General features: G+C 35.3%; 3 protein-coding genes across 3 annotated transcripts; 1 reads left to right on the forward strand and 2 right to left on the reverse strand.

Moving 5' to 3' along the window:
* Nucleotides 1–215: 215 nt before the first annotated feature.
* Nucleotides 216–11862, reverse strand: LOC140760797 (kinesin-like protein KIN-13A). Its single transcript, XM_073097812.1, has 12 exons — nucleotides 11309–11862; nucleotides 10463–10684; nucleotides 9583–9750; nucleotides 8555–8659; nucleotides 6888–6965; nucleotides 6664–6745; nucleotides 5039–5201; nucleotides 4575–4904; nucleotides 4188–4406; nucleotides 3511–4114; nucleotides 3331–3396; nucleotides 216–803 (listed from the first exon to the last, which is right to left on the reverse strand). The coding sequence occupies exons 1-12, from the start codon at nucleotides 11480–11482 to the stop codon at nucleotides 621–623; spliced, it is 2394 nt and encodes a 797-aa protein (XP_072953913.1). The 5' UTR covers nucleotides 11483–11862; the 3' UTR covers nucleotides 216–620.
* A 5253-nt stretch (nucleotides 11863–17115) lies between these two features.
* LOC140761736 (universal stress protein PHOS34) lies at nucleotides 17116–20069 on the forward strand. Its single transcript, XM_073099191.1, has 4 exons — nucleotides 17116–17352; nucleotides 17438–17526; nucleotides 19152–19273; nucleotides 19779–20069. The coding sequence occupies exons 1-4, from the start codon at nucleotides 17139–17141 to the stop codon at nucleotides 19864–19866; spliced, it is 513 nt and encodes a 170-aa protein (XP_072955292.1). The 5' UTR covers nucleotides 17116–17138; the 3' UTR covers nucleotides 19867–20069.
* Nucleotides 20070–21089: 1020 nt separating this feature from the next.
* On the reverse strand, nucleotides 21090–23990 carry LOC140761714 (translationally-controlled tumor protein homolog). Its single transcript, XM_073099153.1, has 5 exons — nucleotides 23833–23990; nucleotides 22771–22844; nucleotides 22206–22334; nucleotides 21946–22103; nucleotides 21090–21419 (listed from the first exon to the last, which is right to left on the reverse strand). The coding sequence occupies exons 1-5, from the start codon at nucleotides 23858–23860 to the stop codon at nucleotides 21302–21304; spliced, it is 507 nt and encodes a 168-aa protein (XP_072955254.1). The 5' UTR covers nucleotides 23861–23990; the 3' UTR covers nucleotides 21090–21301.
* Between the last annotated feature and the right edge of the window lie 1127 nt (nucleotides 23991–25117).

Raw genomic sequence — 25117 nt, forward strand, 5'->3', positions numbered from 1 at the left:
AGACAAAAAAAGGTTCAAAAGAGAAGCCCACAACCGTGTAGATTTTTATTTGAAAAATAACTGACTTTCGCTTACCCCGAGGAAACTGCATGGTCGCAGGAGAAGGAAGTTCTACACCTTTGATGCATATCATGGTATTCTTCTACAGTTGTGCACTCTATCATAGTGGAATGATTATTTCTATCGAGAATCATTTTCTGTAAATGCAAATAGCATCCAATAAAGAATACGACTATGTACTATATGAAGATTACATACATCTGGGGATATAAAAAAAAGAATCTCTTCTTGCCATGAGAAAACCCAATATTTATTTTCTATTTTTTCTTTTCTTTTCTAACTAAGCAATCCCAAGATCTTAACAAACAGCGGTTACAGCTTGCCGCACACAATTGGCAGCAATGCCAACCATCACACCCACACTGAAAACATCAGCAAACAAGCCCAACAGGGATATCCAAGGTAGTCGCCTGCGTCATCTTTCAGAGATATCAAGCTCAATGCGTACTTTTGAACCCATTATCGATAGAGGACGGTAGAGGAAAGGAGAGGTGACTACCTGATCGGAGGGTACAAGTGTTTTCCGCAATGAAATGCATCCAAGAAATCAAACAACAGGACTATCTCGATGACTTCTTCCGGCTAAGAATCTCCTGTTCTTTGAGGCGATTCTGGAACCGGGCCAAACGTGCCTGAAGGCTGACCAAGCCTGCTGCCTTGCGTGAGAGCACAAAGCTTAACTGTGTCACGTAGTCGTCGACATGACTACCAGGTTGGTCAATTTCAGCCAACAAATTCATCTCCTGCAAGAAAACAATGTACTGAGCTAAGCGGATTTGTATTGTAGAATAACCAAGCCATAAAAGAAAAATAAATGGAAGAGAAAATAAAGAGCACTGCAAAAGACCTATTGGAGTTAACAATTGCTTATGGCGTATAGCAATCTATTCATAAGCACGGAATGAAACATTAAAGGCTCTCTGAAATATGTATATAAGAGGACGAACTGCATAAAATTTGTTCTCCAGGACAAGTGCAAAAGGACGCCCTTCATTTATTCAAGATGTTACAGGATTATTGATGGGAAACCATCAAAGTATCAAACAGTCAGTCATCCTTGTAATATAACTCCTAACCACTATACTATCCATTGGGAGAACAATTATATACCAAAATAAATTAGAGTACTAAGCTACTAATGACACAGTGGTCTTCACTCTTCACACATCATTCAGGTGGTTCTGATCTGGATAGAAAGGAAGATTCAGACAAATAAGCAAAGGAGCACGCTGAATACCGGACATCAATATGAATGCGATGAGTTGCCATAATATGATAATATAATTTGTAGATAACTCTGGTTCCTGATTTGGGAACAATCCAGTGACCTTAATTAAAATAAAATTCAGTAGCTTACAATACCCACAAACTTCTTATTAGCTAAAATTTCGTTAGCAACATATAATACAGGCTAAAAAGAGTGCACGTACTCTTTTGTTCCCAATGAAGACAAATTTTTACTATCTAGTGATAACACCACTAGCTATTGTCCTTGAATGTCTAGCAAAGGAGCTACGATAATTAATCCTAGCAACATGATTCATCTATTCCTCCAAGAAGAATAAAGTCACGATGTAGATGCATATATATGGAGGAGAATTTCAAGACATAAATAAACTCAACCCTTTCGCTAAATATCAAATCTATATATTTATGCATGATTCAACAAAGTCCAATCACTTGGAAATACAACTGCAGATTACCTTATTAAAAATTTAAAATATTAAGTTTGTGGATGGCTGCTTGACCACCTAATACAGATACATAAAGACAACAGAATGATGCTTCATACTTATTCTGATAAGAGGTACAAATGTGATGCATGTCCATTCTAGTATTTGCATGAATTAGATGAAAAAAAGTAATAGACAAGTGAACAACATAAAATGAATGATGAAATTGGGTGCACGAAGACTTAGATCAAGTGTGGACATTATTTGTTAGGATTTTAGTGTTGACAAATGTGTATAAAATATTTTAAGTGTTTGTATATATGTATATGAGCATATCTATAAATTTTGATAAAATTTAGTTTGAAACTTTTTAAGATTTAAATCATTTAAGTCACCGCGTTCACAAACGTTAACACATACAGAGGTGGTAATTTTAACTTACAAATTCTATATTTTGTGAGACCTGATTTGACTTTATATCTAAAAGAATCCATATAGAATTTTTGAAAAAATATTTATTTTAACTCTAAGAAGTACGTCAAATATTAATTTGGAAATCATCTTTTAGAAAGCCATCTACAATCCTATTGTGATCTTTGGAGGTCATTAGATATCACTTCTCTACTTTAGACGAAACGTGCTGAATCATTCTCATCTCAATACATCTACATAAGACCTGAAAGAACTACGTCTCGAGGGTCACTAAGGTGGAAGGATCAACCTCGAGAGTCACTGAGGTTTGAGAACCTATCACAGGAAGCAATATATTGTAGGGTCTAGTGAATAAGGTTGGTACAGATTAAGTCGTGTGAATTGGCAAATTATCTGTAAGCTTCCTGTTAACTGCTAAAAGTTTTAGTGATTGATTTCAATCCGAGTTTGGATTCGTGATTTTTATTTTCTGGTTTGGAGTTTTTTCACGTAAAATGTTGTGTTTGCAATTATTTTTTTCACGTTTTATTTTCCCATATTATTATCGACAAAGTGTGATCGATCTCATCTCCCAAGGCGTTTATTGCATTTTTTAATTAATATCATAGCATACCTAACAATTCATGTAAGTTTAGTTTTTCATTATTCATACAAAATAAAAAAACGCAAGGTTGTGGTATACCACACAAAATTGGAAAAAGATCCTCTAAAAAAAGGTCAAGCATCGAAAAGATAATGGCATATTGCATGTGTCAAGTCATCTACTTTCAGATAATCAACGAAAGAGAAAATGAATCAATAAGCGCTGATTTTTGGTTGTACAATATGGAAAATTATTGAACTTATAGAACTTTTCCAAATGTCCGGTAATATAGTCTAATTTATTTTCAAACCTTGTTTAGACATAATGTCAGAATTTCACGCTGTGAAACAAAGATAGTAACTTAACTGATGTGCCTAATTGTGGACTGGTGAGACAGATCAAGATCTAATATACAGTGAACCACATATGATAGTTTAGAATCCCAAGGGCAACACACAAAGGAATTGATTAAAACCAGCAAGCATGAAAACTATTTGCTTTTTAATATGTGTAACATTTTCTTGCAGGGACTAACAGTCAAATCTTTCAACCATAATAATAAATGGACAAGTAACAACTTACATCTCTCACTATCTCCATTGTATTTTCAATTTCTTTTCTATGAGCTGCTATAAGAGCCTCTTCTTCCTGCAGAAATCAAAAGAAGTTGATACGTCAAGGCTCCAAACTAGTTTCTTTCTTATGATTTCTAAGAAAGATGCATAATACTTAATATATTTCATGGGCTTATTAAGTCTCTACCTCAAGTATCGCATTTATTTCCCCATCATCAGATGGACCTTCATTTTCATATTGCTTTGATGCAACGCGCAAACCAGGATCAGCTAGCTGTTTCTGCTGCGGCGGCGGCAGTGGTTTATGACCTGTATGAATGAGTTCCTGTCTTTCTTTTCTCAGCAAGTTGTTCTGTTTCTCAGATTTTTCTTCCCTATATCCTTTTCTCCGAGGTGGTGAGACCTTCGGAACTTTCTGTTCATCTTTGGTATCAAATGAGTTCTGAATAGGCTGCAATTTATTAATATAAGTACCTTGACTGTTCTTCAACTCAACTTTCTCCCTCTCTGTGGAACTTAATGATGCCCCAACTTCTTCCTTTCCTTCGTATGTGTGACTGGGAGTCATGCTAGATGAGTTGCTTCCTGGATCCGAAGTAGTGGATGTAAGATTTTCAAGATTTCTCCTCGTGGTATCCACTGCTTTAAAATCTTGATTTTGCTCACGAGTATCATCTGTTTCAACTGATAGAGGATATGATGATGGTAAGGCTAGTCCCTTACTGGACAGTGCAAATGATCCAGCAGCCTGATCTTTTTTTGAGTTGCCACTCTTGGAAAGACTTTTAACCCTGTTGATATCAAATCATTGAATAATCCAGTAATTCTCAATTATATGTTTACATATAAAGTAATGAATCTTACCTATCGGCATATCGCAAGGTATTAAGTGTATGTTCACAAGAACCTTCATTTGGGGAAATGCAGGAAATCATAACAGTTTTGGAGTTACCAACAAAGGAATCACGAAGCACCTCTGTCAACTTGCTCCCTCTAAAAGGGATATGTATTTGATCATTGTCTAGTGCGCGAATGCATTCCTTTAAAGCCAAAAGGCTCTTGTTTATCTCTGCTCCCTCAATACTGGCACAAACAAAATAGATATATCAGTACCAAAATCTATTACCATATTAAGAGCTTTACCGAGAGATGCAATCAACAGCCATGAGACTAAGCACTCCTAACCAAATAAATCATCATTCAGATACTTGATGGAAGATTAATAAAAAAAACAGAAATTGAAATACAAACCGAGTTTGACGGTCATTATCTGTTGTATCAGCACCACGTTCACTTCCAGCAAGATCGATAAATGAGATTTTTCCAACAACCTTTCCATTCTTTGACTCATTGACATCCTTCTGCCTTCTAGTGTCAATTACTTCTTTGTGCTTCTTTACAGCAAGTTGCAAAATAGCATGAGATCTTGATGATTCTTCATTTGCTCCAGTAGAACCTGTACTCCTTGTTGCATTTCCTTTCTCAATATATTCCTTGACAATCTGAACATCAGAGACCTCAAATTCCTGCAATCCAACAATGCAGACTTGTTGCCTTCCATCTTCCCTCATGCAGAGTTTCCTATAAATATAAACAACTCGAGTCAAAATAAATATAAAAAAGAGTGGACAAAAACCAAAATCTTCCAATTAATTATCTTGCAAAAATGATAAAGAAAATGAACAAGTTCAGAACAAAACTATGTCAAAATTAACCTCCTATCGGAGAGGAGATCAAACAGTTTTCCACCATATATCTCAAAATAGCTAAGCCACAATTTAAACTTTTGGTTCCGGTAGAAAGGCTGATGCAAAATCCGAACCATATCTTCTGCAGCTCTGAGAGGTAAAGGTTGCATTGTAAATGTCTTGCCACTACCTGCAAATAAATAAATATATGGTGTAACTGGTATTCTGACATCTCATGACCTGTTAGAAGATATAAGAGCAATACTAATAACCTCTATCAATAAACAATGATATGAGAACAGCATTATCATGCAGTTAACTACAAAAGTTGAGGCTAACCTGTACCTTCTGAGCCTTTCTTTCTAACCTCTTCAAAATCAAGCTTAAATTCATAGAAGAATACTTGTAGCATTGCCAAACAGAATAACAGGAGTAACGATATATTATGAATCAGGTGCATGTTGAGTTATTTCTGTCCTGTCAGCGTAATTAGAAGGTTTTTCACTTTTTTGTACATTCTTATGATTTATAAAGTATCTTGATGCTAGTTGCATTCATGTGCTTGTTGCTATCCTGTTAGTATAAAATATATAAATAACAAGGATTGCTTTATTGCAGGACAACACTATGCTTACTATTCATTGCCTCGTTGGCATAGTAGGCATGTCATCATGCTTAAAATTTATACCAATGAATAGTAATCTGTAATGGGCATGGGAATTAACAATAGTTGGTACTGGTTCTGCAATTCTCAGGACACAAATACATGATGCTCCATGTTTGAGCTCTAATATTGCAGCTGCTACCCATATCAACCAGCACTGTTAGCACGACATTCAGTGGTGATTTTTCTCAATCATACTTCAATTTAGTTTGTGTGCCAACAACTAGAAACAAGGTACTCTATAAATCAGAAGACTGGACAGAGAGTATAAGTTTCTTTACTTCAATACAAATCTCACATCATCTAAATAATATCTACTTATGGCATATGCATGTGTATTGTATGTATTAGAGACTTGAATAGCTGAATCGTTAAATGAAGTAATAGTGCCTTATTATAAAATTGCCCTCTGAACAGAAGCAATTTATTAGTGAAAAACTAATAATATTCTACAGTAGAACTGGTTCTCTATCCAAGTATTTGGAAGTGTCTTTTGTTTCTAATAAGGCCAATGAGATAGATCTATTATAGAACCCACAAATGGTCCATACTTTGTAATATGTGATTGAAATGGGAATCTATAAGGACATGTGGAAAAAATGAATAGTTTGATCAGAAGTGGAGGTGATCAAAGTGTACGACTAGGAAAATCTTACTTTCGAATGAACTTCAAAAGTTGATAACTGAGATCAGTTATTATACCCCCTCACAACTGCTAGTAGGTACTTAATGGAAACCAAAATTCATTTTTATGATTTAACGTATATTCACGACAAGGTTGGAAATTAAACTCTTCAACAACTATAGCAATCTATGAAGGGAACAAGCATTAAACTCTTAAAGGTTCTTAATTTTTAGAAAATAAAGTGGAGTAAATTACTGTAAATCAAAGCATCTATTAAAAATAATAGAACAGGTTTTGCTGTCATTGATCAGAACTGTAGCTTTTAAGTCCTACGAGGACAATAGTCAATATGTTCCAACAAACCTGTTTGACCATAAGCAAAACACGTGGCTTTTGTTTGCTGAAAGACGGTTGGTATGATTGGCTCTACAGTCTCGCGGTATACCTGTTTATACCATCTATGATCTTTAGATACTAAAATCAGAATGACAGACTGTTGGACAAACAACTTGCAAGAAAATGAAGGTAGCAGACAAAATTAACTGTCAAGATGACCATAAGATAAATTATCTGAGAAACAGAATCACCTCATCATTAGTGACACGCTCATCCAGAACAGCATCAAAACAGAATTCATGCTTCTCCACATATGCAGTCAAGTCCACCTTTCACATTAAGGTTCAAATCAGCTTTGCAAGAAGAGCAACCAAAAGAAGGCATATTTAACCCTTTCAGTTTTAATATCTACTTGATAATTGCTATAATTTACTGAAATATACTAAATCAGTCCCTGTGGTTTACATCTTTTGAAAATATGCCCTTGTGGTTTGATTTTTATGCAAATGATTCCTGCAGTTTGCACTTCATATTTAATTAGCTCTTGTGGTTTAAATTTGTAAAAGGTATCCCTATGATTTCCAACCTTCCTATTATTACTCCATGAGTTTTGCTTTACCTTAAGGATAATTTCTTATAGCTGAAAAAGTTGGAAACCGCATGGAACTTGTTTCAAATCATACTAAGACATAGCAATCTAATTTATAAATATAGAATGACAGAGACAGATCTTACAAAGATGCAAACTACAGGGATCTCTTTTAGAAATATGAAACCTCAGCGAGTTTTTCCATATACCATATGAACTGACTTGATATAATTTCCACTATAATTTATCATTCCCATGATGCATATTAACACATTATAGGAAGCTCAAGAAATTTGCACCTTCAAAAGCAATATCAATTGTATTTTTAAAGGAATTATACTTAACCCCCTATGATTTGGCATAATTGTAAGTAACCTCCCTGTATTTTTCAACTTAAACACTTAAATCCCTGTGGTTTAGACCAAGTACAATTGTTATTTTTTCATCCATATTTAATGATATCAATCATTGACCGCACCTGAATCATTGACGCCAACTTTTCCTACTAAAAGAACGTATTGAAATGACCAAAGTACTCCTCAATTGCTGACTCGTGAATTAATACATAGGGAAAAATATTATTTCTTCCTATTAACAGCAGACTAACAGTTTTTCATTGACCAATACAAGAATCTTTGTTGATTATGAAAGAGAATAAAAGACCAGAAGAAGCTCAGAGTTTTCCAGCAAATTTCACAAGGGACATGACCGATCCTTATTCTTTCCACAATCCTATAAATTATATGCATATGTACAAAGAATAGGCAGTGAAATAGTTTGAATATAAAAAGACTTTCAATCTTAGCATGCACAAGAAACACCACATTCTGCTGTCTTCAAAAACTCAAAATGCTTCCTAAAGAGTTCCTTCACATGTGAAATCAAGAAATTTCAACAAGCATCCTACACATATGATCAAGTATATAAACTGTTAAATAACCTACAAGCAAAAGTTGTTCAAATCATATTAAGAAGATGAATATTACTGGAGCCCAGAAAAAAATAGCATGCATCAAACTTTTTGCCGAGATTAACAAAGTTTACTTTTCATAACTTAACAGAGGTTCTTATTGCAAATTCACCAATACACAGAAAGCTACAAAATATGTATCAGGGAAACACATTCGTGTAGTGAATCAAGACAGTTGTTTAGTGCGAACTTATCAACAGTATATTTCTTCTCTAGCAAGTTATGCCTTGAACCAAGTTTCAAGTTACCTATTCTTATTCAATATCCAGCTAATAACTAATTACCAACAAATTGAACTCATGGTTAGCAAAAACTGTTCGATAGTTATGTTACATTCCCTGCAATTGAAGAAGACAAACCTTTAACCTTGGCTCGTGGACAGTCAAATATGCATTGGCATGGACACTAACAATATCATCCTCCTTTCGGGAAATCTCCTTCTTGTTCAGAGGTCTTTTTCTTACCTGAATGCCATGATGGAGAAAGTGAGAACCGGTAGCCAGTATTCTAAGGATACAGCGTAACATATACAAGAAAATCACTGCCTGGAAATGAACAATTGTCGAAGAGGAGAATATGGTTTCTCTTCACACATATAGCCGCAAATTGTTCCAGCTTTGCAACAAAACAAAAACAAAAAACAAAACAAACCAAAAAGAAGATCTATGTTTTCAGGTAATGGTGAATCCATCAGAAGATCATGATCATCTTTCATAAAATAACAGTGTTATAAACTTATAATCCAGTAAGAAAATATATTCTGAAGATAGCAATATCTTCACCTATAAGTTGTAACTCATCTTTTTACGAGTACAATATAGTTCCACCAACATTTGGAAGTGGATTTTGCCAATAGTTACTTACAACAATAGTCAATGTAAGAGGATTTGGGCTAGGCTGCAGGTACCAAGTAGCAAATTGAAGGCATACACAAGCTAGATTTTGTAGAAGTTTTCAAAACGGCCACAGCAGTTCTAAGAACTACTAATGTTATGCTATTCATGAGATTTCACCAAATTTGTCTACTAATGTACCTTGGTAGCGAGTAGCAGTACCACAAATAGACTACACCTGCAGAATGCAGTTTTCATCTGAACCCTTTCAACTTTATAATTCATACGAAGCACACATAAAAATACATAACACATTATGTGATGAGTAGATTGTTAACATAGTGGAATAAAACTCCGGGTTCAGATCATGAATACAAGTTTCAACAATTTTTTATTTATGAAGTTCAGCGATGTAAGATCAGTAAATGATTGTGAATGGAAGAAATACTCTGAATCTCAAGATATCTTCACAGAAATATAGGGCATTCCCAATTCCTAAATAGTACATTACCAGCCCACGGAAGGAGATATAGCATGAAGTCAATTTAACATACCACAACTTTAATCTTGGCTACGTTGCTCTCTTTCATGCTAATCTCTTTGTCACTAGTTGATCGCTTGATATTGCTATCTTCTGGCCCTTGTTGCACACTGGATATTGCATCATCATCAATCTCCTTAGGCATGAACGGTGATGGCTCAAATGGTTCTGACATTAAATGCTGCCAAAAAAAAAAAAACAAGAACATACTTTACTGAACTCTATAAAAATCATTCACATCTATAAGCTCTAGATCAAACGGCAATTACAAAATACATAAAATTGATATCTCCTTTCCTTCATAATATTCTATCTTCTGACTACGTTCTGCAATGTGACAAAGAAAAGATTCTCAGAAATTACTAACATTGAGAAATTAACAGAGAAGCTTTAAAGAAAGGTTATTCCCAAGAATAATAATTATTGCATCTAGAGCTCCACAAGTTAGTGGATAGTGCAGTGTGCCTGCGCTAGAGCATACAAAGAAGTGTGACAGAATAAAAGGAAGAGTCGTATAACTTCTTGGTCAATGTTTGCAGAGTAATATAGAGTAGGATTGAGAGCAACTACGAACATTTTAGGACCTCTATAGAAGTAATAGGAAAAATAAAAGAAATGGAAAGTATGAACATACTTCTGTTCGTTATAAAAAGAGGAAATGAAAATTGCATGTTTTTTAATTCTTCTTTCTTTTCATTTCTTTTCTTTTCTTTCTAGGATGATGTGACATAACAGACATTTCAATGTTAGAAAGGTTGGCACACAAATACGAGGAGCTTGTACATCTAGGAATTGGTTCTATTACTCAATATACAAAACTATAAAATAAAACCAGTATAAAGCAGAGTCTAACAACAAAAAAAGATGCATAAGAATGTTTTGCTACACTCTACCTCAGAAATAAGCTCAGTATCATCAATAGCATGAAGGTCCAAAAGGCCAGCTCCAAATTCACCTCTCATCTCAGGTGAATAAAAGCCATCTAGTGTGCCAGCTGCTCCAAAGCTCTGAGCTGTTGGGGTGTAAGGTTCAGCATTAGATTCCCCATTAAAATTTAGGCTCCTCAAGAGCGTATAGAGCTTCTGCTTCTCCTCAACCGTCTGTGGCCCATATCCCTAACAAAATATCAACCCAGAAGCCAAAGTTAAATCTTATTGATTTCAGAAGACCAATGGGAAAAACCAATGCAATCGTATAAGTGTTCATGTAACAGTTATTCATCAAAGAACAAATATGTAAACACTGAATAACATAAAAACTTGTAGTATTCCAATTATAGGAGTAAACAAGCATCACCATTCACCAATAGTCACCAATAGCAAATGGCATTCATATGCTTTACAAGCTCAACATATGTCTCAAGTTTCAATAAAAAATATATAATCATTTTCTTTTCATCATCTTGACAAGGGCAGTAATACTTCGCATAGCAAAAGACACCATAAAGCAAATTCTCTTAACTGGCAAATATACCTTACAATGAGACGTTCAACTGGTATTTAACTTAAACGTAAAATGGTTCCTCCGATAAAGTATGATTTGCTTATTATATATCAGATTTCCCTTGCACGAAGTGCCCTATTTTTAGCAAATCTAATCCGAACTCGAAATTTGCACTTGCAACTATCACAAAACCGAAGACAAGAGAAAAGCGGCAACCGTTTTCCCTCTACCACGAGATTTTTTAAATCTCAAAGACGCACTGGGGTAATCTAAAACCGTTAAATCCTGGGAATTACCTGCATGAGGAGATTGGGGAGGACGCGGTTGTCGGCGGCAGACGAAGAGACCGGTGAGGCCAAATGCTGCAATCCGGCGGATTGCAGCCACCGCGCCATGACGGCGTCTCCGGTGTCAGCACCGGACGCCACCGCCGCCGCAGCGGAATTGCCCTGCTGCACGTGCCCGCCCATGTGGCGCTGCGATCGCCGTTGGGGCGCCAACTTTGCCGATCTGAGCAATCACCAAACGATCAAATCGGATATGCGAAGAGAAAACCTGCTATCCAATCTAAGACTCCCGGATCTATCAGCACATCCAAAATACTAGATAGAGATCCGATCGAAAAAAAATTGGATCTCCGAGCGCGAACTCGCTACGATAATGGGGGGTAAATGCGGTGATTCCGAGAGCGCAGAGATCGAGGAATCGAGATCTGGAAGGAATAAGCGCCCGATCTTGGGCGAATTTGATCGAATCGAGACAATGGGGTTCGGGACGGGAGCCGTAATGGGAGGGAAACGGTGGTCGGTGGATAAAATAGAATAGAGAACGCTCTCTTTTGTGAGAAGTGGGGGGGGGGGGGGAGGACGGAGAGGAGGAAAAAAAAAGCTCTCCTTTTCTTTTCCTTTTCTAATTTTTACTCAACAAGGAACAGGGGATTATAATATTGCCTTACAAACATTCTACTGAGATAACGTGGCATCATCCTATTCATTGATAGGTTCTCTTTTCTATTTTATAATCATTACTTAATTGACAAGATAACGCCACGTGTAAATGTTTATAAATTGTTTATAGGCACGGCATTATTTGATTATTATAACAAGAAAATATAGTATTAAGAATTTAAGATAATATTTGGTTACAAAATAGAGGAAGAAAATTAGAGAGAGTTTGAGTGTGGAATAACTTTCAAAGTAGTTTAGGTATGGTCATTTCATATAGTTGCATAAGAAAGCTAATGTGGGTTTAGAATATTATGATGTTTGATTGTAAACTAGTATAGTGGTGTATTACACTACAATATAAAAAATAATAAATTTAAAATAAATAACTAAAATATCATTTATATCGGATCTATGAGGAGAGAGAGAACTAGGGCTGCTCATATGGTCCATTAGCCATAAAATCGGTCCAAATTTAATACTGTCTAGTTAACCCAATGTGTTAAATCAAAATTATAAGGAAAAAAGAAGAGTTCAGATTATAAATTCATCAAAGACGGGTGTGAAGCACAAAATAAATAAAATATATATATGATTTGTAAAAGTCCCTTATTTAATAATATATGCCGAGAGTGGCCGATGGCCAATATATAGATAACTCATAGGTAAAAGTAGCTAAATGTCTATATATATCAAGTAGACTGCAAAATAAATAACATTACATTAACTATAAATTATCTCCAATGGGTAGATTTATCCTCCTCTAACCAGCAAGCATCCATTATATTGTAGTAAGTAACAAGTATTGATTAAAGCTCACTTTGTCCTTGTACCAAATTCGATGTGGCCCGCATACTCGCTTTGCCTGATGATTGAGTCTATGCTGTCAAAATAAACTTGGGCCTGAATTCAGCTTGGCTCGGATTGTAGGGCTATTGGGTTCGATTAAAGGTGATCATTAGGCACGACCGCTCAAGCCAGTCTTGAACTCACTCGATTTTAACTAGGCTAAGCCAGGCCGAACTCGCCTGATTTTAATCGAGCTAAGCCCCGTCTGATCTGAGCCTCAGATGGTAGTGGGCAGCATGGGCTAAGCCTTTGCCCACCCGGCCCAACCCGAAAGCCCGACCCGCTAAACCTATCCATGGCCCAACCCATAATATATGTATATTTTCTATATTTTTTTAGTCCTACTTCGGATATTTAGTAAACTATATATCAATATATAAGTATGTTCTCATGAAAGATAATTAAAATATCTTCATAGAGTCCCTCTATATTTGACCCGTAAAATATAATATTTTTTAAATTCAAATCGTTATGTTAGACCCATTACGTCCGACCCAAGTCTGATATCTAATGGGCTAGTGGGCGGTAACGGGTTAGAATATTCTAGCCTGGCTCGACCCGAGTGATTAATGGCCGTGAACAAATATTTAAGTCTAGCCTGACCCATCCAATGATTACCTCTAAGTTCAGTGTGAACTAGGGTTGGCCTCAAAGTCTACCCAATATTTTGTCTAGAATCCTAGCTCGACCCAGCTTATGGCCATCCCTAGAGAAAATGATCGAAATAGTAGTTGATTAAAGTAAAATCTTTTTAAAAGCAAAATAGTAATTAGATTTTGTTGATAAATATAAAATATTAGATGGAGGAACCTAATAAACTGGTATTAAGATAAGCTGTTGTTTAATTGCTATACTAGTATAGAACTCATTATACTTAAACTTATTCCACAACTAAATGAGAAGAGTTTTTAAATACTCTAAATCTACAATAGGTGAGGTACAAACTCATTTAGTATATAAATAAATATCATTATCACAGTTAGCGATTTTAATTAATATATATGTGAGTTACATAATTATTTAGTAGAAGTATATAAGTAGTTTTCTCCATGGACAATTTTGAGTATGGGTAGATAGGAAAATATTAATAGTGCATAAATAGCTTAGTAGTTCAATAATTTCTTTATAGCAAACCCTATAAACTATTACGTGTATCAAAACTCCTCACGACGGCAAATTTTATTAAATTAAGTTGTTATCGGAGACAACGATTTTCATTATATATATATATATAATTCACTTAGGTGGGTATAATATTTAGTATGTAAACTTAGGATAGTCAAAAACTATAGCATTAATGCTATTGATATTTGTCTATTTGAGAATCTAATCATGCATTAAATAATAGAACTGTTTACATAAAACATGTTTCTAAATATCATTATTACCATCGAAATCAAAGTATCAAACCATTTCGAAAATCTCATCCAATCAATTAAATCAAGTCGATCACTTGTTAAAACTAATCTTAGCTTAACAAAATATCATTTGCTATTATATAAATTGCTTAAAATAGTTCTAAAGCCATATAATATTTCCATATAATAGTACAATAAAAAGTATTATTTATTTTGTAAGAAAAATTAAAGATAAATATTATACGTTTTTAAATTTGTAGAAGAAAGATGTTTTTAGTGATTTAGATACACAGTCATCTCAAATCTCAATATCAATTAATAGTTGGGTCTTATTCTTCTTCTTCTCGAAACCTATTGTTTTTGTATGAATATCTTTTAGTTTCTTTCAAATAACTATATGGTGAAGTATGAAACTTTTAATATATGGAATAACAAACGTATCATTATTCGAGAACAATGTATTTAAAATAAATAAAGGTAATTTTATCCTTTTACTATTAAATGAGTCAAAATTTAATTGTTAGTTAAAACCCCAGTGTTTTCTAGAGGAATATATAAAAATATCAACTTTAGAAGGGTATATACATAAATGAGAGATTTTAGAGGGGTTCACATGAAAGAAAACCAAAAAAAAAACCTAGAAATATTTTATCCAAAGCCAACTCTCTCTCTCTCTCTCTCTCTCTAATCAGTGTTTTAATGAGTCATATGATTCCATTGGGATCTGTTCTACTCCAACCAAAGATTCTTTTGTAGAAAGAATGTAACTTGGGACCACACTAAAGCCTCTTAGATTCTAATCCAACATAATTAATTCAGATTATAACCTAATTTAAATAATTGCCCCTTTTAGATCATCTCTTAAGCATATTATGGTCCTAATGGTAAGTTTAAAATGCATTCGGTGTTATTCCCTTATCCATGAGCATAGAGGTGATCAATTAGCCCAACCAGCTCATGCCTAGCCTGAACCAGCCAGAGCCCGAACTAGCAAAGGGTGGCATAGGCTAGGTTTTTGCCAGTTCGACATGTCCTGAAAACCTACCCCATAAGCCTGGCTCGAAAGCCTAGCCCGATCCTCCTGATTATAACCCGGTCCATGAGTCTAACCCAATCCATTAACAGCCAATGTGAAATCTGTCCAGATCTCTCTCTGTCTCACATAGGTCATAGCTCAAAGAAACCCTCCCTTCTTTCCAACTCGAGCTAAAAAGAAAAGAAAAGTGATGGTTACCTCTCCCGTAGCAATAGACCCAAAACCTAATCTCACCTTGCCTATCCACCTCTGACCTTCTTTGCTATTAGCTCTTCAACATCACTAGCTCTAACGAGGATGTGGCGGAGGCAATAAGGTGAAAATTTCCAGAGGAGGCATAAAGGTGGAAGGACCCATCGCCATCGAAGAAAAGGGAGACAACCTACAAGCTAGAGGAGGCGAAGTCCGTAGGTTCATAGGTGGTGGTTAGCTAGATAAGCCTAGCTCACCAGATGATCGATCATATATGAGCCAATGCAATCACAAATCTTTTATTATGGCCGGAGAATACTTCACTAGTAGCAACATTTGCATATATTATAATAATAGATGAGGTAGATCTATATGCCAGGGTGTAAATATTTTAAAGAAAAAATTATCTTTGCCACTGAGCTCATTAACAGTTTGTGTCCTATTAGGAGACTACTACACGTGGCATTAAATTGGGGTGAAACCCTGGCTGCTGTTTTGCCCATTGTACGCAACCACAAGCACAATCATTGGTGGCCCTCTCTAAAGGAGTTTTTGACCAAATTAGCCCTGTTCTAAATTTTTTTTACCGAAATAGACAACCTCAAATTTATTTATCAAATGCGGTCTAATTCACTTGGCCATAACAAAAACGTTGAACTTACTAGTATTTTTTTCCTCTAGGCAAAAAAGCTTTAGTTCAGCATTTTAATTATATTTAGTTTTCTAATCGGCAATAATGAACTCTACTAATATATAAATCATGGAAATGAAATATATATAATAAAATTTTTTGATTAAATATATATTCCGCTTTAAATTCCCCCCCTCCCCCCCCCCCACTATATTTTTTATTTAATTATTAAAAATACTTCAACATTATTTTTCTAATAAAAGATAATTATTTAATCTAGTCGTATATATAAAATTATCAAACTACAGTTATTTTTTTAATAAAAAGTAAATATTTTATAAATTAACTCCCGCTGTTACAAAAAATCTCCGTTAGCTATAGAAGATCAAAACGAAAGCCCCTCAGGTATAACTATAACTAATGGTTATACTATAATTAATAAGCCGATCAACCGAATGATTAGCCTCTCTTAAAATATGGTATACAATTTTGATAATTACAAGTAAAAATTGATGTTGTCAATTATAGCTTGTCGTTAACTATAGCCTACACTGACTAAGCAGTCTTAATAACACTCTTCAACAAGTTGATCAAAAAGAGAGAGTCAGACTCGATGATGATATTTTAATGGTCTTTATTTCTTAAGAAAAATAGCGCCTCTTTGACTCGCCACCGTAAGTATACCACCCACACCAAGCCCCTACAAAAATGGGAGCACAGTTAGATTTTCTAACGACCAAAAGACCCTTACTAATATATCACCAAAAAAATATAGGGCACGACTATAACTATTTATTCCGAGGGTAACTTAGGTATTTAATCTTTTTTAATTTTGAAATTAAGATAATATTTTTTGTTATGTTAAGTTTGAATAATAATAATAATAATAATAATAATAATAATAATAATAATAATAATAATAATAATAAAGACGGAGTTTACCAACGATTTCCCTACAATTAAATATAGCAAAAGCATCGGGCTATCGGTTGGTTATATTGAAGAGAGTAACGGACCAACTTGCGTACATATTGACCTTTATACCCCTCGGGCAATCCGTTTTATATTCTTGCCAACAGAGTGGTACTCTCTTTTATTTCCAAGAAGAGCAAAATAATGGCGGCAGCGACGGCGGAGGCGACAGCGGAGGCGACAGCGGAGGCGAAGGCGACGATGGTGGTGGGGATCGACGAAAGCGATCACAGCTTCTACGCCCTCCAATGGATCCTTGGCCACTTCTTCTCCGGCGCAGGCGCCGGCGGCGCGTTCCGGCTCGTCGTCGTCCACGCCAAGCCCACCGCCACCTCCGCCGTGGGCCTCGCCGGACCAGGTAGGAGCCCCCCTCATCTAGGGTTTCTGTTTCTTAGCTCGATTCCAGTTGGAGACTTGGAACGTGATTTCTTGATTTGATGCAGGAGCTGCGGATGTGCTGCCGTTTGTGGAATCAGATCTGAAGAGGAGCGCCGCGAGAGTGATCGAGAAGGCCAAGGAGCTTTGTAAATTGGTATCGATTTCGAATATATATCAAGAATTTAGCGGATAAGTTCGATTTGATTGTGTAGCTCCTTTCGGATGATCCGTTTGCATGCCAGAAATTTTAACCGGATTTTTGTTAACTTATAGTAATCATCCGGTTAGTGAGTAGAATTAGTATTTGAAGAGGAATAAAATCGATTCCTTAATTATACTAGTCAAAGTTGAAGTCGATCTTATAAGTTAATCGATAGCTGTGATGCATGTATTGTAGACCAATAACTTTCAGGAAGCAAGTTGAGCCTTTTTCTACTCATTGAAATGTCTTTTGGGCAATATTTGTTGTTCAGCTACTGTCATAGTGTCTTAATACTGTATAACTTATTCTATTCTAACCAATTCGTTCTCTGATCACATGTCTCATGGTAACAATTCCACACTTGAATTAGTCTCCCATCTTTACTTGCAATTCTGGTCTCCACTGGCCATGGAAGAACCATCTTATGGCTCACTTTAGTGCAACTATGTATTAAATGGGAATTCAAATGTTGTTCTTTCTACTGTGATGCAATTAGTAGCCATATTCTTGGTGGCAGATTTTCCAGTTAGGATATTGTGGAAGGAATTAGGTGAACAAGTGTCCTAGTCTTCTGCTAATTTGTTTTTAACCTGAGTCTTTAGCTAATTTCCATTTGCAATATGTTATTTGCTTCTTCTATTTATGGCCATGTACTAATCAATTCGTGGGATTGATTTTTTGTCGTTGCAGTCCTTTTAAGTGAATCAAATTCTGGAGTGATTCCATATGGAGGGAGTCCATTCATCCTGGTCTTACTTTTACTTGTGATTATAAAGCCTAGATTTATAGTCTGCACCATACTGCCCTTACACCAGTTAAGGATTTATCATCATGTCCTTAATCAGATCCATATGTACTTCAACACAGTAGTCTAAGTAATTTAAGATAATGACCTTTGTCTTCCTGGCAGAACATATTCTGGATTAGACTTCCTAATGAGTTTGGTGTACAATAGGGACAAAAAGATCTAGTGAAGTCAATGAAACAGAAATACAGATCAAGAAAAATATTTAGTTGGTCAAATTCTGATTTTTCCACTGTCTACTAGTTGAAGGGCATTCTATTGCTGAATTTCACCAAGACGACAAGTGTCTACAAGTTGAAGGAAATTCTATTGCTGAAATTCACTGATTTGTCCACTGTCTACTAGTCTGTGCCCACCAGTCATGATGAGTTAGATACTTGGATGAAATTGTCAAGAAGTATAGTGCGTTTCTGGAGGTCCATTGCATTTTTCTTCTTAATGCATATTATTCTTTCAACTAGCAGCCTCGTGCGGTGAGAAAGAAACAAACTTCTTTCAGAAGTAACAATCTCGTTTTGGAAGTAAGAGTTTCTACATGTATTTGTCGAGGATAGAGAGGAATAATATGCTCAGGAACAGGAAAAAAGAAATGGAGTGCAATAATTGAATAAATAATAATAATAATGATCCCAATTCCTTCTTTGTTTCCTCCATCCATATTCATACATATGGGATTCATGAGCTCTGTTTTTTAGTTTGTTCCTTCTTTGCTTTTCTTTTGCATTACGTGGTGTCTACTTCTCTATTATATCAATAGCTTTAAATTCTACAGGTGAATGACACTGTATATGAAGTAGTAGAAGGAGATGCAAGAAATGTTCTTTGTGAAGCGGTGGAAAAATATCATGCAGATGTTCTTGCTGTGGGAAGTCATGGATATGGAGCGATAAAAAGGTCTGGGTCCTTTTACCCTTTTCCTGGGCTTGTTCTTTACAGTAGAATTTTGAGTAGCCCCTGGATGGGACTCATCTGCGATAACTTGCTCTTATTTGAATTTTGTAGGCTTTCTCTTGTGTTCTGGTTAGGTTATCTGTTAACTTCTATCTATGTGATGTCCTCAAGAAAAGAAATTGTAAATGCCAAGCAATATTCGTTCATCAATTGTACAAGTATTTCAATGCTTTTAATGAATGAAATGTGAGACAAGAAATAGACATAAGAACACTGCTATGTTAAGAGCCAGGCTTTTCTAATTTCATTACTCTTAGATTCTAGAATTTATCTAATTGGATTTGTTTTTTGACTAGAGATTTGGATGTTTCACTTGTTGTACACCAAATTGATGTGTCTTGACTTGTGACTAAACTTCAACTCCAAAAATAAAGATTTGATTAAGCTTGATTCGAGATGAGATAAGTAATCCAGCTTACGAATTGCTTGAATTGTACATTATTGGCAGGGCGGTTCTGGGAAGCGTCAGCGATTACTGTACTCATCATGCACATTGCACTGTCATGATTGTGAAGAAGCCAAAGCACAAGCATTGAGCAGTCCAGCTGAACAAGTGGAATTGAATCAAGAATACAGGGTCTGCACATTAGTCTTCTTGTAGAATAAGTGGAGCAGTATCAAGAGATCTTGTATGCTGCTCTCAATTTCAGCAATGTATATGTACTGTAATCGTACAGTCTCTGGCGAAACTAAATACGCTGTATTTCTGCATTAATCTTTTAGGGTCTCTCTTGCTGTCCTCCTTTTTCTGGTTATTTGGAGTTTAATATCCATTTTTTTCTCTTTGGATAAATTTTGGGGTAAACTTAACAAGGAAATAAAAAGGTAACCAAGCAATATATATATACACATACAAATAAATAAAAGAAAGAGGACCAGGTACCAATAAGTAGTTAGATGTCTGGTAGGAATCGCTTCTTATGGTAATATTTTGCAGGCTCTACCACATACTAAAACGAGAGGGTAAAAGAGACGTGCTAAGGGCCTAGGGATTGGATAATATTTCCGAGTGCAGTGGCTTGCATTTGAAGAAAGTCCACTGGTAACATTGGTAAATACTAACGGTTTCCAAATTATTACATTTAAGCTTCGTTTTAAAACGAGTATAATACTGACTAGTGAAATTCGTTTCTTAGACCAATTTTAGGTAGTTTAAACTAGTCTAGAGAAATTAAGTACTTGATTGTGAACTAGATTAGGAGTGTGAGAAAACGAAAAAAAAAATGTTGAATTTGAAAGAAAATTGAGAACATGCCAATATAAAATTAGAAATAGACTAAAATAATATTGTTAAATAATATTATATGAACTAAATATTTTCGACACATAAAAGCCCTTTCATGGTAAAATATGGGCTTATACATCAATATGGCTGCAGGCTTACAAGTCCGCAAGAAATAATAGAAGGTTAAGGGTTTACGAGCTTACCTTAGCTCATCAGTTACGACCTTATATATGATGTGATATGAGAGAGTAAAAACATTACTCATTTCAATGAAAATTAGAAATATGTAAGAGAATATTCAAAATAAAGATATTATTACACCTGGTGTGCTTAAAAAAAAAATCGATTTTAAATTTTAAAAAAAAATTAGTATCAAAATATTATTATTATATTTCTTTCTCTTAAAATAAACTACCGTTTGCTTACAGAATATACTTAAAGTAATCTCTAACCAAATTCAGGGAAATTCACCAAACATCACCTTACATCCTAGGAACAGTAAGGCCAAAATAGAAAAGAAATAACAAAATAAGATTAAGAAATCCATCCAATGACAAGCAAATATTTATCAAACCAGGACTTTAAGTTTCCAAACACTCAAGCAAATTAAAAACAGTATTATTTAACTAGTTGGACAAGAGGAAAGGATAAAACAAGCATAACATTTAAAACCTGCAGAAGGATAAGAGTCAAGGTACTGTATATGTAAAACTACAACATCCACTTCAGAAATTGGAGTACCGGCCTTAGCACTTGACCTCCTTCAATCCATAGGCGAAGTACAAAAATGTTGGGTCAGTAGCACCATCCTTATAGTATGCAAATACCAGGCTGCCGTCATCGTGCATGCTCTCACCCACAAAGCTACAAAAAAGTTTGACAGGCGTGAAAGAAGTCAAGAGACATTTCTATGGGTTTTCTCATCACAATTGTATCGTGAGTATTATCGTCCAAAGGTTTGACTGATTGCTAAAAGAAGAGCGAACAATGGTAATGATAGTAATAGTTGTAGCATTATTAATACTATGACAAAACCTACAGCATAACCAATTACTCTAGATGGCACTCTTACGTGTCTTGCAGTTGTGGCTAACTAATATGCCCACAGTAAAGCACCAGATAACATGCATCCAAGAGAAAAATACTGGCACACATTGTAACTGTGAATGACTAATAACAGCAACAAAAAAAACAGCTAACAAGAATGCAAGTGGCAAGCATCATTATAACTTAGTAATACAAGTAGCTTAAAAGCTGATCAGATATTTATTTCGGTAGAGGTAGATGGATAACAAATATTAACCCTGCCCTTGTGGCAAGTTTGAAAAGATTCAAGGAACCACACAAAGCTGGGAAAATAAGTTTTGAAGTAAATAAAAATAGAACTTACAATTGTAGGTCTTTGAGTTTTGACAGCAAGAACTTGGTAGCCCCCTCAATGTTCTTTTTAAACACCTCCTGCTGCTCCGCATCCAGTTTGGGTGTCAAATTCTTAATATAACGCTTCACAAATGTCACAAACTGCTTCTTGTCAAAGGAAGGTTGTTCCTGTAAGGGATATCAGAAACAAGTTTTAGAGAAGTGCAGTGCATTTTTTTTTTCACATAGTTACGCTTTGGCAAGAAAATTCTCATTAAGAAGAGAATTAACCTGAAGACGGAAGGTGTCAACAATATCAACCACTTTCTGAGCCTGATCATCAACCCCTTCATCTTCTTCACCACCTTCCGCAGAAGGATTTGCACCAATGTCTACATCAACAGCTCCTTGAACCACCCACTGTCAATCAATAAGACATATGAGGTCTTTATAATTGTCTTTCAAAGTTACTGATTTTCATTAACAAATCATGAATGCCCTACGATGTTAAATTATGTTCATGAGATAGTGTCAAAATTATTAGCAAACAATATTAAAAAATTGATAAAGTAAAGAATGCATAAATATGACACATAAAAATAATGCTGGATTCTGATTAGAGAAATTAATAGAAGACTGCATTGAAGAATATGATGCATAAATCTGTCTATATCCTTTGGATGTCATCTCACACACAGACTCGCTGATACTCCACATATATACAGACATAAATTAATTAACGGTACACATAATGAGGATGATTATTGGAAGTAAAGGCTTGCTGTTGTTGTTACATATAACTAGGATGATGGCAAGACCGCAAGAGTAAACATAAGGTGATGGTGCAAATACCAACCTTCCCCTCAACTTCCCACAACATCCCATTTTCAATCTCCTTGTATGGAAATGAGTCTGACAGAAGCTCATCACCTATCAATTGATCAAAGTAACCCTTAGCATATCATACATAGCAGATTACTGCATTATTAATTATTCAAACAGGGATGGAACATCTCGTAATCAAAATAGAAGGCATAGACAACGTCCAATCAGACAGGCAATTAAAGAGAAAAAAAGTTAAGGTAGAAGACAAATGCAAAACTTTTGAGCGAGAGGAGTGATTCCCATCTCCAGGTTGCATCCAGAAAATAGCTCTACTCTAGCGTTAGATTTTTTTATTATTATAACATTTGAAGCTATTACTTGCTTTGTGTTGCCGTAATATTTTCTTTTCAGTTGTAACATCAAGACTTTTGAATCTGACTTAGTCTTCTTCAAGCAACCATTGCTGTTAGTTTTAGTCCAGAAGCTCAGTATTTCTTTTCCTCCCGAGTCCTGCCACAATTTTTTCCTCAATAATTTCTTATTTCAAACTCTTTGATCTGTTAAAAATCAACGTTACTAGTATGATCTTACACAAAATTCAGGTTATCTTTTTTAAAGCAAGACTAACTTGACCTACATAAATAAGTTGACAGTAAACAAGGATCAATCCGAACATACCACTTAATACTCACTTTGTTCAAAGACTAACAACTGAAATTTACTTAACAGATAACGTGCTTCTAAAACAGTGCACTACAACTCCTAACTGCGTGAAATCCGAACCTCGAAAAATAGACAACTTAAATACTCAATCAACAAGAAACTATACATCTCAAGCGCATCAAAGAACCTATCCCCAGAAAAACAACATAGATCCTGGCCAAAATCTCAATCCAATAAATTAAAATCGCAGACTTAGAGAATTAACAACAAGAAAATAGCCGATTCCATCAGCAAGCTGTTCAAGATCCAAAATCTTCTCAGATCTAAGAAAAATGCTGTTGCGAGTCGACAGCTCCAATAATTTCAAACGCGAAATCTGAAGTCGAAGAAGCGGAAGAGGAAAAGAAACATCAAAAGATCAACACCATACCGGTGAGAAGATCCTGGTAGACAATCATGTTTCCTCTTCTAAAGGAACACCGGAAGCGATCACAAACCCTAACCCTAGCGAGCTTGAAGCGGAGAAAGGATTCGAGGAGGCAAGAGGGGGAGAAGGAGAAGCGGACAGGAACAACTTATAGGCGGCGGTTTCGCGTTTTCCGCGGTGCGATTCTCCGCGGCTTCATGCTTTAGGATCGATCGACTTGGACGAGATCTCCCTTTTAATCCGTCGATGGGTGGAATATACCGGGATGTACCTAACGAACGGTCGGAGATGGTTTCGATGAGCTTGTGATTACCCGCGGAGGTTCTTAAGGGCAGAATTATTTGGATCTGGATGATAGATCCAACGGTTAATAGGTCGTAATAGCTGTGGTTCGAGTTAAGCTGCGGTGCTCCTTCGTTGCAGCGGAATCAAATTTGGAAGGATTTGAATTGATTTCGGGCTGATAATCGAAGTCGGATAAGTTCATGGAAATTTACATTTTACGCTCTACTATTATATTATTTATATTTTGATTCAAGTGATTTATATTTTGTTCTCAAAAAACACCCTAGAAAATCGAATTCAATTTTTCAGTCCTTTTCATTAGATGGAGGGTGTTTTTTGAGAATATAGTCTGAAAAAGCAGGATATGAAAAAATATAGGGTATAAAATGTAAAATGTTTCCTAAGTTCAAATTTGAATAAAACTATAGTCCGACCAAATAATGGATCAGAATTAGGAGTAGCTTTAGATAAAGAAACTTGATTGGCTTTGAGGAGTGTGATTAGTATTTTGTGTGAGAGAATAAGAAGAGATATAAATTGGAGGCATAAAGAGGTGGGTATCACGTTCCAAAATGGAAAATGTTCACTTTATAAAAGTATGGGCAGTGGGTGGAATAATTCTCTTAGGGCTGCAAATTTTGTATTTTTTTTAAAGAATTTTTATAAATTATATCCTATATTTTACTTATTTTATGATTCACATTTCGTCCCGTGGATTTTATAATCCAACCCCTACTTTTTCCTCTATAATTCTCATTTAACATCCTGGATTAATTTAAACATTATTAGAAAAAATATATTTTATTATAATATATAAATTAATTTATAAATACATAAATTACCTATCCTCTTCATCCTCCGTTTCTCTTCCTAAAAAAACAAAAAAAATGAATAGGAGGGGAGAGAGGAAGATGAGGAAAGGTGGTAGCAACGATCGACAGTGGAAGTAGGTGGGGAAGATGATGGAGGGATATAGAAAATAAGAGAGAATAATAGGATATTT

The sequence above is a fragment of the Typha angustifolia genome, chromosome 6 (assembly GCF_048772165.1).
Source record: "Typha angustifolia cultivar Huaian chromosome 6, ASM4877216v1, whole genome shotgun sequence".
NCBI lineage: Eukaryota > Viridiplantae > Streptophyta > Magnoliopsida > Poales > Typhaceae > Typha > Typha angustifolia.